General features: G+C 43.0%; 1 protein-coding gene across 19 annotated transcripts in view; it reads right to left on the bottom strand.

Moving 5' to 3' along the window:
* The window catches only part of ank1a (ankyrin 1, erythrocytic a), an 88,619-nt gene that overhangs the window by 4,394 nt on the left and 69,861 nt on the right, over positions 1 to 14,364 (bottom strand). For 10 of the 19 annotated variants that reach the window (XM_040019563.1, XM_040019562.1, XM_040019564.1 and 7 more), the window contains 13 exons: positions 14,107 to 14,203; positions 13,707 to 13,935; positions 13,475 to 13,603; positions 13,244 to 13,363; positions 13,079 to 13,163; positions 12,838 to 12,912; positions 12,444 to 12,575; positions 12,155 to 12,310; positions 6,592 to 7,231; positions 6,121 to 6,469; positions 3,363 to 3,446; positions 2,922 to 3,074; positions 1,581 to 1,679 (listed from right to left, as the gene is read on the bottom strand). In XM_040019563.1, the coding sequence (XP_039875497.1) occupies positions 1,608 to 1,679; positions 2,922 to 3,074; positions 3,363 to 3,446; positions 6,121 to 6,469; positions 6,592 to 7,231; positions 12,155 to 12,310; positions 12,444 to 12,575; positions 12,838 to 12,912; positions 13,079 to 13,163; positions 13,244 to 13,363; positions 13,475 to 13,603; positions 13,707 to 13,935; positions 14,107 to 14,203 (2,321 nt within the window). In that variant the 3' untranslated portion in view covers positions 1,581 to 1,607. The other 9 variants (XM_040019573.1, XM_040019561.1, XM_040019569.1 and 6 more) reach the window with 9 other exon arrangements.

The raw sequence follows: 14,364 nt of genomic DNA, 5'->3' as shown, positions 1-14,364 counted from the left end.
TGTAAATACGGCAAAGTGTTTGTCAGGAGATCATTCCTTTGGTTTTTTTAAAGCTAAACTCAAGAGGTAAAAACAAATAGAAAAAAGATGACATTAAAAAGCATTATTGGATCATCAGTCATTAATATATCGATTAATTCCAAACACTAACTGTTTCTAGATAGTGCATACACTCACCGGCCACTTTATTAGATACTCCCGTTCGAATTCTTGTTAGCACAAATATCTAATGAAACAAACACATGGCAGGAATTCATGTAGGCAAGGTCGATAAAACCTAATGAATTTCAAACTGAGGATTAGAATGAGGAAGAAAGTTGATTTAAGTGACTTTGAACGTAGCATGGTTATTCATGCCAGATGTGCTGGACTGAGTTCTTCAGAAACTGCTGATCTTCCCATTCAAACATGTGTAACGTTTACAAAGTATGCTTGAAAAAATGATAGGTTCTCTGTGTGAAAATGTTTTGTTGATGCCAGAGGTCAGAGGAGAATGGCCAGACTGTTTCAAGTTCATCAGTTGTCTACAGTGTCTCACATAACCACTCGTTACAACCGAGATACGCAGAAGAGCATCTCTGAACACACAACATGTCAAACCTCAAAGCGGGTGGACTACAGCAGCAGAAGACCCCACTGGGTGCTGTAGTTTTTAGTTACTGTCAGTTAAAAACAGAAAAGTGATTCGCATTGGCTCTCTAGAGTCTAACAATAGAAGTTTGGAAAGATTTCTTGATTTCTGCAGCAGGATTTGAATGGCAGGGTAAAAAACTCCATGAAAACATAGATCCTTCTTGCCTTGTATCAATGGATCACAGTTGCTGCTGGTGGTGTAATGATGGGGGACATTTTCTTGGCACGCATTGGGCCCCATAGTATCAAATGCATTAATTAAATGCCACATCCTACCACAGTATTGTTTCTGACCATTTCCATCCCTTTATGATCACAAGGTATCCATCTTCTAAAGGCTGATAATAACAAAGCTCAGTGGAGCAGGAGATTCACATCATGGCTGAGCAATTAACAAATCTGCAGCAACTGTGAGATGCTGTCATGTCAATATGGACCAAAATCTCTGAGAAATGTTTCCAGGATCTTGTTGAATCTGTGCCCCAAAGAATTAAGGCAGTTCAGAAGGCAAAAGGGGGCCCGAGCCAGTATTAGCAAGGTGTACCTACCAAAGTATCCGGTGAGTGTACATCACCTGGATTTGTAAACTAAAACTCCAAATCTAAATCGATTGCAGTTTGTATTAGACACAGCAGACATTTGCAAGAGCTACCAAATCATTTTTCAAGCATTTAGAGTTTTCCTGACAGCACTTTTTTTTTTTCTAATGCACACACACAGAAAAATTATATCTGTATCTTTTTCCTTTTTATATGCGTTCATGTGTGTCATTTATATTTGAACTATTAAAGATTTAGGTGTCATTTAGCTGCGCCAGCGTCACACCATATGTCATAACATTAGTAATTATTGAATTAAATGTACATTCAGATGCATTTAATCCAGACAGACTGGATTAAATGGTGTTGTTCACAGGTCAGAGGAAGCACTGTGGGTCAGTCCCCTACCTGCGGGGACGCAGCACTCAGTCTGCCTCACTGCTTAACTCTCCGCAGACTGGCACATTTCACTATCTGAGCACCTTTCTTCACATCCACAGTATCGGGCTACATCAGAGGGTGGGGGAGGGGGTTGACCGCAGAAGAGGTGCGAGGATTTAGAATAAGTTGGATGACAGGAGCAGAACAAGAGGTCGAGGTAATATTAGTAAGGGAGGGTAAAACAAAGGAGAAAGGGACAGTGGCAGAGAGAGAGAGAGAGAAACAAACCCACAGAGGAGGCAGACAGTGTCACACGAAAAAAACGAGGGCATACAAACAGGGAGCACAAGACAGGAAGTGAAACAGAAATGTGAGGGACAAAAGAGGAAATAAAAAGAGGGAAAAAAAGGAAGTAATAATGTATAAACAGTCAAGCAAGGACAGAAGTGGTGGGTGGCAGATGGAAAGCCAGGTGGTGGTTCAGAGTAATGTCAGATAAAATTTGCAAAGAACTTTTTGAAAAGCGTTCTTAAGCTTCAAATGGATGGGCCAGGCCACATAACACAGCAGTTTCAGGAAATTTCACACAATCACAACAACCCTGATAATTACTGCGTCTGGTGTATTGAACCTCAACTTATTCAATGCAATTAATATTTGACCTCAACTTGGTTTTTGACTGATTAAGGCACACTTTCACAGTTAAAGGAATATGAACCTTATTCAGTTACTCAGTGAGATAACTGACAGGGAGAAAAAAAAACACTGCAAGGAACCACTATAAGTTCATTCACTCATTAATGTGCAAGAAACTCCCCCCCCCCCCAGATGAACTGCATTTGTGGTTTAGTGATGACCAAAACAGTGAAATGCTCATGAACTGATCTACTGTGAGCCTCTTAAAAAAATCAGAGCACCTGAGCAGAGTGGATCCAGTTGTTCTCTTACATGCAGATAATGAGCATGAGAGCGAAGTATATGGGTGGAGATTAATGTTATGGGAAGTCAGCAATCAGGCAATTAATCAAATACACGTCCCTCTGTCTTCTGTTGCAATGTAGTCCTGACACATAGTGGAAGATGCCTAACCTTTATTTTATAAGATCACAAACAAACTTGTGCTTATGCAGGTTAAGTTGCACAAGGACCGTTGGGGAATGCCTGGGAATCCACAGTGAGACGAAACTTTAAAACTTACTGCAGCACAGACCCCAGATACTACATGGATTTAAATGAAACAGGGTGTCATTGTATGTATCATCTGATCTAATTCAGAGCATTTAGGCTTTGCAGGCTGGCCGCACACCCGAGGTCATCACGGAAGCTCCAGGCGAGACAGAGAGCTTCGTCTGCAGATCAGAAGCCCACCTTGCTGCTGTCCCGACCCAAGACGGCGTAGCTCATGAACTGCTCAGCATCGGCGTCCAGCTCGTTGGCGTCCTGCAGCGAGCCTTCCACGCTCACCTCCTGAAACCCCTCCTCACCTGATCCCTTCCCTCTGCGCACCACCTTGCGCACGATCTATCGCAGACACACGCGCACACAGTCGCACACAGAAGGGTGGGAGAGAGTGATGGGCGAGAGCAGAGAGTGTGGAAAAGGCAGTGAGAAAGACTGGATCGGTGAAATATGCTGGGGGAAAACAAAGCGTGGATTTTACAGTGTCATGTGCGATGAACAACTTTGTCATGATTATTAGTTTAATAATCGTTCCGTAAAAAGATCCGTGAAAGTGTTGTGATGATAAAACACAACAAAAAAGTGAAAACAGAGACATCCGTGTTCAAGGATGCAATTTAAATGGCTGACCTTTTTTGTGACAATGTTTCCATGTTCATCCGTGAAATGTTCCTCGCTCACTTGCTCCCCAGGAAGATCTTCAACCTCATCACCCTGAGGACAGAGAAAAGCTTTTTTGTAACCATAAACGTTTTGAACTGTGGCAATAAAAGCAGTTAAAACAGCCGTCGCTGCAGCGCTGTTTGCATGGAGAATCAGACTAATGGCAGATAGGTGAGGAGCGGGTGAGGTTGCTTGTGAGAGAGAAAGTAAATCTAACAGTGGGGATCTTATCACTTATAGTTACAATTGATGAGGTTCATTACTACACAACAGTGTTACAGCCCCCTATAATAGCAGCATGTCTTTAGAGCTATTTATAAGTTCAAAGAAATTCCTGAAGCCGGACGCTCGGCCTAAGAACGAGTGAAGCTCGAGCATGTGGAGGCCTGTATGAAACTCTAAAATTGATCTTTATCTCAATTTATATCACACATAAAACTAAATAATAATAAAAAAAAGAAGTGACAAACCTAAAGGGTGCAAGTCCAAAGCTACAGCTTATGTAACACTTACCCATAATAAAACAATCAACGTGTAAGGAAAAGTAAATCAACTACATCTTTAACCTCGGATTTAAATACAAAGTCACCAAAAAAGAAGAAACAACCAACTATTCATGTCAAATCCAGCTATATATGAACTATTTGTATCTAGAGCATCAGTTATCATACAGAATGATTATGTTATTTCTATACAACTTTTAAGCAGTTTCAGTATGCTGTACATTTTTGGTTTAATCTGTGTAACAGATACACAATGAAATTTCATACTGGCTCCAGCCTTGGATTTTTCAGAAACATAATATCCTTTTCATTTGTATTTATTATCCCTCATTTTAAAAGCTTTCTGGATATTAAGGGGAAATTATCTATTATATGCTTTGTACATAATTTCAATTATATCATAATCCACCAAATCTCAGTGTGATTTTCAGTGTACTTAACTGAATAAATAAAAAATGTGCTGTTTTATAGAGTTTGAGATACAATAAGAAGGAAATGGCAAAGAGCCAATGAGAACTTTTTATAGAACTGGAGTCCAAACTTGTTGAGCTGAAGACAATCTATTTACAGTATATCTATAAAAGCAGAAGATATATTTAGTTGCTTTCTCAGTCATTTGATATTGTCATAGAAACAAACAAACATTGATGAAATCCCATCATTGTATGCCACGATTACTTGTGTCCATAATGCTGCACCTTCCCACTCCTCTCAGTAAAACCAGTCAAATAACTCACCACAAACCTATCCTGTATCACTTTCAACTTAAATACACTGCATCATCCAAGAGTTCAGCAGCAGTGATTCCCCCCTGCTCTTTCATTTCTTTTTTTCTCTCTTCTGCCACTAAGATCCTTTCTTCAAATTCGTGGACCTCCGTTTTGTTGTACCTTAAGAATGACTCTACGGCGGACGATTCTGGTGGTGACGTTCTCCTCTTCATCGGGTACTCCCTCGATTTCACCAAGCTCGTGGTCCAGCTGAGTGTGTATGTAGGTGAGCACCGACCGCACCGAGCCACTGGCTATGTGGAGGACATTCTGACAGCTGATCACCAGGAACGCCAGCAGCACGAAGCTAAAGAGGAGTTCGGTAACCAGGGCCCACATTGCCCCACTTTGATCCCCAGTAAATCAACACGGTTGGCACAGAGCAACGCACGACTGCAGCCTCAGTCCCGTAGCTGGTGGTGACTCCTGCTTCTCACACTTCTCTTAGCTAAGGGAGAAGGTAACAGCTGCAGCCCTCTTTTGTCACTGGTTCAGCCAAACTGGTGTTTTCATTTCATTTCTGCCCTCCGTTTGCTGGGGCCGTGGGCCCTTTTCTCCCCACGTCTCTTTCTCCTTCCTAGCGTCGAGTCACAACTATCCAGTCAAAGACACCAGATCCAACCAAAAGCAATCTTGGGAGGCTTCTATTCCCACCTCCCTCACTTTATGACCATGTGATCTGTGAGCTTTAAATACCTCCATCAGAACGGCTCTGTGCGCTGTGGTAAGAACACTAAGAAACTTCTCACACATGCTCTAACTACAGCCTACACAATAAATTTCTCCTAAAACAATCATAGAATCTATTATGCAGCTGCCACCGCCTCCAAATTACGCTAAATGTGCTTTTTGGGTATCATTATGACCCACAAGAGGCATGAAGCCCACAAAGGCTCTGAAAGGCTCTATTTTTGTTCTCTCACAGTCTCACAGCTGAGATTGTCCCATACAGTGTGATGTGTCTGTGTTGTGCCAGAAAGTTAACATGTGGGAATGACTGGGGTTGGGATCGTGTAACGCGGGTTGACGAGTGAGAGCGCTTTCTATATTTGGCTGGACACGCTGTTTGTGCCCAAATTGGGCCTAAGACCACTGTGTGTGTTCTTGGCTGTGTGTTTACGTTTGCTGTATGATTCCAGGATCGACATAACATAATTCTGATTAGTGAGGTTTTAAATGGTGACTTCTAGAAGAGGAAGTATGAAAGCAACTGCTTGTGTGTATAACACTGTAATGATTTTGCTGTATCACACTGTTTCTCCCAGGTTTACCTCTGCTGGAGCAGTTCGCCTTTTTTGTTTAAACCACAAGAATTTGCTAAATGCAGTTTAACTATAAATGCGGTTGTTCATTAATTTGGTTCAGACTAAAATGTTTGCCAGACATGGTAAAAGGAGTAATCCTACTCACTGTGACCACTTTAAATTTGCACGGGTGGTTTAACGTGCTCACCTGGCCCTTCAGGCGGACATCATCCCAGGCCCTCAGCTCTGGTACCCTGTGTGGAAAGCCCAAACCCTTCTCAAATGGTTGGGTACCTCTGAAGTGCCCCCTTAAGATCTCAGAGTGCCCCATGTCCCTCACAGGCTGAAGCAAGGCCTCCTGGGACATTCGGGAAGGGTCTCCATCCACAGCGTTACGCACTGATGACATCATGGTTTCCATGGTTTGCCTGGGTTTAGACTGATTGCCCACCCAAGCCTGAGTAGGGTCAGTGACAGGGATCCATCCCGGGCCTGTCTGCTCCTGCAGGTAAGAAAGGAAAGATCCTCCACCACCACCGTTTCCCCCATTGCCTGACCTGAAAGGAGATCAATGAATTCATTAGGAGGTGGTACATCATAAATATTTACTGATAGTGTTTTATAGCCCCAGGTTATATGACGTCACACCAACTGAGAGGCATACAGAGCTCGGACTCACCTGTCTCCATTCCGATCTGTAGCACTGCTCAGACCAGTTGACTCACTCAACCGAGCATACACCCTTTGCTGTCCTGCAACAAGAGAAAGCCCTTCCTCTGAGCCCATCCCGCCTCCTCCTCCTCCTCCAGTTCCATCACCACCAGTCGTGCTTGTGACGGCTGATGCCTCTGAACTCGCCTCTGACCCCTGACCATTGTTCAGCCCGTTAAGATTGATCCCAGCGATGGTACCCCCGAGCGAAGCTGGTGTGGTGGTGCTGAGCGAGTCAACGCCCATCTCTGAATCGTCTTCGGGCAGCTCAATGGAGCCACTCAGCACCCCACCCCCTCCGCTGGCTGCGCTGGCCTGACTGGCCGGCCGACCTAGACTTCCATACGGCAGCCCCAGCAGACCCTCCGAATCGTCAGCATTGCTGCATTCCAGCGAGGAGTCCTCCACAGCCACCAAGGAAGGGCTGTTGCCTGAGGGCCACACCTGTACATCAGACATCTCCATCAGGGTGTCTTCTTCTGTGGTGGCAATAGGTGCACAGTCCAGGCTGGAGACCTCCTGCCAGTAAGGCTCAGCACCCAGCGGGGAGGGCAGGCTGTACTGCATGGAAGCTGGTGAGAGAAGCTCTTCTTGCTGGAGCCCATAACCTGGAGCGAGACAGAGAGAGGCACACTGACACCCGGCCCCCCGCCTCGCTCCCCACCTCACCCCCCACAGCATCAGGACCCTGGGAGGGGGGGTAAGTTCCCCTGGCCAGTAGCTGGGCATTTAGGGGAGGAGTAGAGGAGGCTGAAGGGACAAATGGGAAAGGTGTGGGGATGGAGGGAGGGGAGGGCCAAGACAATAAGAGCTAGAATAAAGGTGCAAGGAGCTAAGGTCATGAGAGCAAGGGCAGCTTTTAGAAGAGAGGCTGTCAAGCTCAATCAGCCAGCGCTGACAGTAGCAGAGCAGCAGCGGTAGCAGCAGCAGACACAGCCAGCTGAACCAGTAGGCTGAGACTGGGGTTCGAGGCCGGCAGTGGCTGATGCTGCTCTGCTGGCTGCCACCTGCAGGGAGACGGAGAGGGATTATTGACACCTGTCCAGCAGGGACACACACACACACACACCCACTCTGTCTCACACCCACACCAGCACTCACATACGCTCACACTCGTATATGCATGCACTCAAACCCACTCAGAAACAGGCAGGTTAATACCGGTGTCAGGCTGGATGGCATGCTCGCAGGCAATCGCATTTTCTCGCATACACGCACGTACTCTTCACACAGCTGCTCTCTCACTGACTCATACTGTTTTTACAGTGCATTCAATATAACACAACTATGTAAAGATAAAACATAGTAGTATTCAAATTTATGCAAACAAATTACAACAGACTTCAATTTTCTTCTGCCAGGAAAGCCACAATGTTGCTGCCTCAAACAAATTTCAAGTGCAAATATATAATTTGGTAAAACTTTGTGTTAGTAATGAGCTGCGGACTCAGGCCACTCCTACAGCCGTCTTCTGAACAACCTTCGATAAAATATATATATTTTTTTTCTTTTTCTTTTTTTCTTATGAAACCAGACCTGGCACAACTGAGTACAATGTTCCAGAAAGCATTAAAAAAATATTGCAGTAGTAACTTCATGTAACATGCTAAAAATGAAAGAAAATCTAGATGAAGACTACACCTAAGGCTATTTTGCAAATATTAACATTTATATTTTCTAACCTGATTATACTAAATTTGTAAAGAGTGATAAACCTTTACAACATAAATATGTGAACAAATTGAAAAAAATGGTAATGCAGGTAAAGCAAAACATGAGTATCAGTATGACTGACCACTAAAGGACATACTATCCATATGCAGTACATAGATTACAGGAAGCAGAGGAAATGATTCTCTTTAATGTTTGACTCAGAGAGAGCGAGAGAGCGAGAGAGAGAGAGAGAGAGAGACCATGCGTATGTACTGTACAGTGGTAAGATAGCTGCAGAGTGCAGGCTGCTGTAACTTGATTCATGGCCAGCAGTAGAGTACTGCTGAGAGTGCAGGCGATATTTGAGACACCAAGCCATCGAAAAGACCCTTGTCCTACTTTCTTTTTCACATCCCAACTGCTTTCAGTTACGTACAGTTGATGATAAACTCTGACTTCTAGTTTGTGATGTAGTTCTTTGACTTATGAAGATTTAGTCTAAACCAGATACAGAACATCTATACACTGCAGGCGTTTGATTTTCACTTGCAATTAAATTTATAGTACTTCAGTGCTACTGTACGAGATTCAAACAATCATTTGGTGTTTATTTAGGTCCCACAAGATACCAGGGCATCTGCTTTAAGAGATTAAAATTTTAGAGGCTTCAATTATATTCACTTTTAGTCTTCAAATGCATATATGATTGCCTGATGCCTGAATATATGATTATTAGAATTAAGATCTAATGACAAAGAATTCAAAACCAAATCAACCAAATAAACATGACTATCTATCTATCTATCTTCCTTTTAGGATATTTTGTGTTTGTGCTTTGTGGTAAGACCAAAAAGGAGGAAATAAGAATGTGAATTTGTAACTAACTGAGTTTGTCATCCCTCTCGCTTTGTGGCAGTAGATTTGTAAATAACGAGAAAAGAAAGAGATCTGGAGAGAAAATTTGAATTAATAAAAAGTGTGAAATATGGAAAATGTGTCTGACAGATTTATGTACAGAAACATAAATATATATATAAATAAACGATACAATTTTTGCCCAGTAAACGGGCACATATATGTATGTGGAAGCCACAAAACATTTAAAAAACACGTAGAGATGCTCACACCGATACACGCACACATACACACATAGAGACATATAGACTTCACAGTAATCAATGAGCACATTTAGAAACAGTTGGAGAACAAATTCAAACTGAACATCTCAAAACTCACAGAGACATCAAAGATAGATAGTTGCACAACATAAGATGGACACGGTTTACGTAGAATTAGCGACACACAAAACGATCACAGCATTCATACATGAACAGCAGACACAGTTCACAAAAAAAGGTCTGTGGCCTTTCTGTATCCCCTTTTAAGACAGATCATTGAGGAGTAACAGAGACAGACTGTAGTCATTCTCAGTATACATGCCATGCAAAGACACATGTCTGTTTGTCAGGCAACGTTAGGCACTGATGCAGCATTTGAAGCTTTATCTCCAACAGTCCAGTCTCAGAGCGGGCCCTCATCCCGGTGTCTCCATGCAAACACGAGGGAGATGAGCAATGAGCGAAGTCTTGTTCACATGCCGACATGCAGGAGAGCAGGGAAAAAAAGGGATGGGAAAGGAGGGAAAGGAAGGAGTGGGAAACAGAGAAGAGCAGCAAGAGAGGAAGAGGAATATAAAACAGGGTGATGAACACAGACAGAAACAGTGAGAGAGAGTGAGGGTCACCTCCCCCCTCCCAGTGGGTGCTGAGTACACAGTCTGTGTGAGGGGTATCTGTCACAGAGTGGACACTTAAGAAAGGTGGGGTTTTCAAGAGTCAGGAAAAAAAAGAAAAAAAAGAAAAATGCATTTGTCGCAAAAAATAAAAGCTAAAGATGTGGGTCAGAGGTCAACATGAGGTCAAAGTTCGGAGAGGAAGTGAGAAGGAGGAAGAGTGGGGCGGCTAGGCTGCAGATGACCAGAGAAAAACAAAGAGAGGGACAGAGTCACAGGGAATGAATCAGGGCTCCCAAAAGCACATTCGGTGCACCAACGCTACCTCTAAAGACTCAAACTAAGTCCCATGCAGACACAGGCAGACAGAGGTCTAAAGGAAAAGGGGTTACTCTATTATGATCAAGTGTATGCTTTGTTTAGTAACCTGGAGTCGCTTTTGAACAAACCTTTGCTTGCTTTTTATTTCAAGTTTGAAGGAATATTTTCTGCAAACACAGTACTTTAAAAAATAGAAATCGCGTTTGTTTTTGTGGTGATGGGGAGTCTATAGCGGACCTGATTTTAAATAATCACTGACATGTTTCAATATCCCTGAATTCCCTTCCTTTTCTGTCTAAAGTGTCAGATGAGAAGATTGATGCCACACATTTCTGCAGTTAAAAAGCAGCTGGTTAGCTCATCTTAGCATAAACGTGGAGAAAAAAGCGAGGTATAGTTAGCTTCTGTCCAGATGTGAAAGCAGTTCATTAGTGGCTTTTTTAAAAAAAAACTTTGTCTAAAGTTTATAGGTCTACGCTGTGGTTTTACTGAGGTTACCTGGTTAAAAGTAGAGCCAGGGTTGCTAGCTGCTTCTTCCAGTCTCTTCTCCCTTCATGCTAAGCTAAGCTAACATGCAATGAGACATTATCTTCTCATCTAACTTCTGTGAATAAAGTAAAAACTGAAAATAATTATGTGCGCATTGTTCTTTATTTTTCACCACAATATTTTTAAATACTCTTTTCTTTTTCTTTTTTTTGTTGCTAGTTTTTACTTTTGCTAGTTTCACTCTTATTCACTGAAAAGTCATGCTGGGTGCCTCACTCTATTGATGTGACTTTAGTATGTACTGAACTAGATCGTAAATCATAAACCTCTTGATTCTTTTTTTTCACTGTAAAATAAGTCAAGTAAACAATATCCAGTTTTTGAAATCCGCCAAGTCAAAGCAGGAACGACCTTTGGGAGGCAAATAGCCAAAAAGACAGACAGACAGACAGAAAAGACAGATACAAAGTTATCAGATTCACTGCAGCTGTGATCTGAGCGTCTCCCTTTTCACGCTTTAGCCATCATGGTCACATCCGTATGCATTGTTACATCTCTCTTTATTGCTCCAGTTTTCACGGAGAGGACCTATCACCTGTCCGACTAACTCATCATCTGCACTCGAGGCAGAGAGGAGGAGCCAGTCCAGGAAGACGGGGAGCTCACAGCAGGCCAGATGTGAAAATGGAATCAATAAGATGTAGGGTATGCACGTGTGAAGGAAACCATGAGGAAAAGACTGAGGTCTGACAGTTGGTAAGAAGGCCAAATGTGCGAGGCTTTACTTATGATCTACATGGACTCATCATGTATGACAAGGTGTTTTTATAGAGAATATGTCATGCTAAATGACAGCACATTTTATAGAATTTTTTTTTTGATGCATAAAATTATTGTGAATTAGAATTGGAATTAAGCTCAGAACATCTTAACCACCAAACAAGCAAGAAAAAGACTAAACTCTGAGGATAGGAGAATGGAATAACTGCACCAATACACCATTAACCCCCTGAAGTATACCATTTAATTAAGGTTTCCTAGGTACTTCACTGCATTTCTATATTACCCTTTTTACAGTAGGAGTGTCCTGAGTCCCTCTGTGTGTTGCTGAGGTAAAATCCTGCAAAAGTTTGAGGCAGCTTTAAAACACAAGAGCATCACAGAGATTAAATAAGAAGGACATTGGGACAACAGAGTCATTTAGAGGGAAACAAACTTGACTTCATCTTCTGGGGAGTTTGGGGAAAGAGGTGCATGTTTATTGGAAAAGTGGCTGGAGATCAAGGAAATGGGACAGAAATGAGACCAGGCCATGGGATCTGGGGAGGGCGCTTACCATTGGTCATACCAGGGGACAGATGGTCTCTCTCGCTGTGTCGACGTCTGTTGAGATCACGGGATCCTTGTCTCACAGGCTGAGGTGGCTGGCCCTCCAACATGTTGATGATGTCCATGCGGTCGATGCTCTTCAGAGCTGTGTACAAACTCTCCACTGCAGTGAAAAAAAGGAGTCACAGGCATGCATGGAAGAAAGAAGAAGAGGGGTGGGTTTCTAGAAATCATAAAAGTGTAGCTTTGAGTGAAGTGAAATGGCAAATGTCTACAGCAAATTTAGATTTACTGACTCTTTGCCCTCTTGCCCTCGAGAGTGGCCCACAGGTTGAGCAGTGCGGAGCTCTGCTCCAGCAGTGAGTTTGGATTCTCCACACGAATCTTGTTAATGTCATCCACACTCAGCTGAAGCTCACGTGCCAACTCTGTTTAGAAAGTGACAGAAGGAAGATCAAGAAAGCAGGAGAAATATTTATATAATTTGGCGTATGAGTCACGCCGATGAGGCGTACACAGAAGAGAAGGAACAGTCTCTGTAAAATAGCCACGGCTCTTGGCAGAGAAAATAATTAGTTTCATTGGCTGGGCACCATGTGTTAACTTTGTTTAATCAGCAGCATGCTAGCAAACTTGTCAGACATAAGATAAACACGGATGGTTTACCGCACATAAAACAGATCCACTCACCAGCCCAGCTCAGTCCCAACTGTTCTGCAATTACAGCCATCTTTAGCTCTGTCCTTTCCATAGCACTCATTGATGCTGCAGAAAACATAAATATAAAGCTGAGATGCTTAATGATTCTAGGCTGGCTGGAAATTAAGTGCTATGATAAGACATAATGAAGCCATCATCATGTATTATACATTATTCCCTAGAAGGTAGACAGATCTAGTTACATAAAGAAGTGAGAGTGAGAGACTCATACCCATTGCAGGCTCATTTAGAGCACTGTATCTTTCTCTTAAAGCCAGCGGGGTGAGAGTTCGCCTTCGGTCTTCACTCCCAACAATCTGAAAGAAAACATCAATGCAGTCGGAAATCTCGGAAGAAATGTGAACAAATACATTGAAGGTGTCTTTTAAAGCTTTACCTTGATACATGGAGGCATAGCGATGTTGAGGTTGCAGAGCACATGCTGGCTGTCTTCATACTTGGTGGATTTGCGAAGGAAAGACAAAAATCCAGTGGGCTCTTTACTGCTGTCCCTCACCTTAGACGCAGAGGTTAAAGGTTAAAAAAAAATATGACAGATGCATGAGTAGAGAAAGACCTAATGGAGTAACAAAGAAAATAAAACTGAAGACAAGTCAAAAGGCAACACCTTAACAGAGACAGGAAGTCGATTATCTCTGAAGGCCTGGAAGCTAAAGCAGCGAGGCTGTTGGGTGGCCTTCCTCACCGGAACAAGATTCCCTGAACACTCCAGGTGAAGTGGCATTCCTTCCATAACCTGTAATCACAGAGGCATTAACACATGTACAAAGAAGTAATCCAATAAGCACAACATGGCCCAAGAACTCGATTGTCCTGTGTAAGAAGGTCTCTGAACTGACCTCTATGTCCCTGCTGCGAGCCACCTCTGTGAAGTTCTCATGCTGCTCCAGAGTTTTATCCATCTTGTCATCAGTCATGCAGTAGCAGCGCAAACGGCCCTCACGTAGCTCATTCATTTTTGCAAACACCACAAACTTGGCCATGTAAGGTACGGCCGACAGCTCCCTGTACAGCAGGTTGGCAAAGGACACAGCCTCGGCTGTCCGGGGACAGTCTGCGAGCCAGAATCTGGGAGAAAACGATCACGTTCAGTCACATGCATCTGTTCTTTGTCTCTTTATAATCACAGCCAAGCTGCTTACTGCAGTGGTTGTAGATGGCAAAGAATTTGAATAATCTTTTTTTCTGTGTTATGATGACAAATATAATTTCACTGCACATGCTGCTATCTGAACTTACCGTGCAGAAACATTGGTTGTGAAACTGGCACATTCACTAGCATAGATAAGCTTAGTAGTGCCAGTAATGTCCTCCCATTGAGCTGGGGCTGTACCACCTGGGAGTCACAGAGAATGAGAGAGAGCACACCGAGTGATCAGCAGTCATAAAGAGTAAGTCTAGTGATGGCAGCATTTTAAACCAAGTATTTTAACCAAGCCTGACTATCAGCTGCATACACAAATCTTTCTTTGCTTTGGAAGTAAACTGCTGACATTG

The sequence above is a fragment of the Simochromis diagramma genome, unplaced genomic scaffold (assembly GCF_900408965.1).
Source record: "Simochromis diagramma unplaced genomic scaffold, fSimDia1.1 OVJJ01000822.1, whole genome shotgun sequence".
In the NCBI taxonomy this organism is placed as follows: Eukaryota; Metazoa; Chordata; class Actinopteri; order Cichliformes; family Cichlidae; genus Simochromis; species Simochromis diagramma.
The sequence above is the reverse complement of the archived record's forward strand: the minus strand, read 5'-3'. Positions and strand labels throughout refer to the sequence as shown.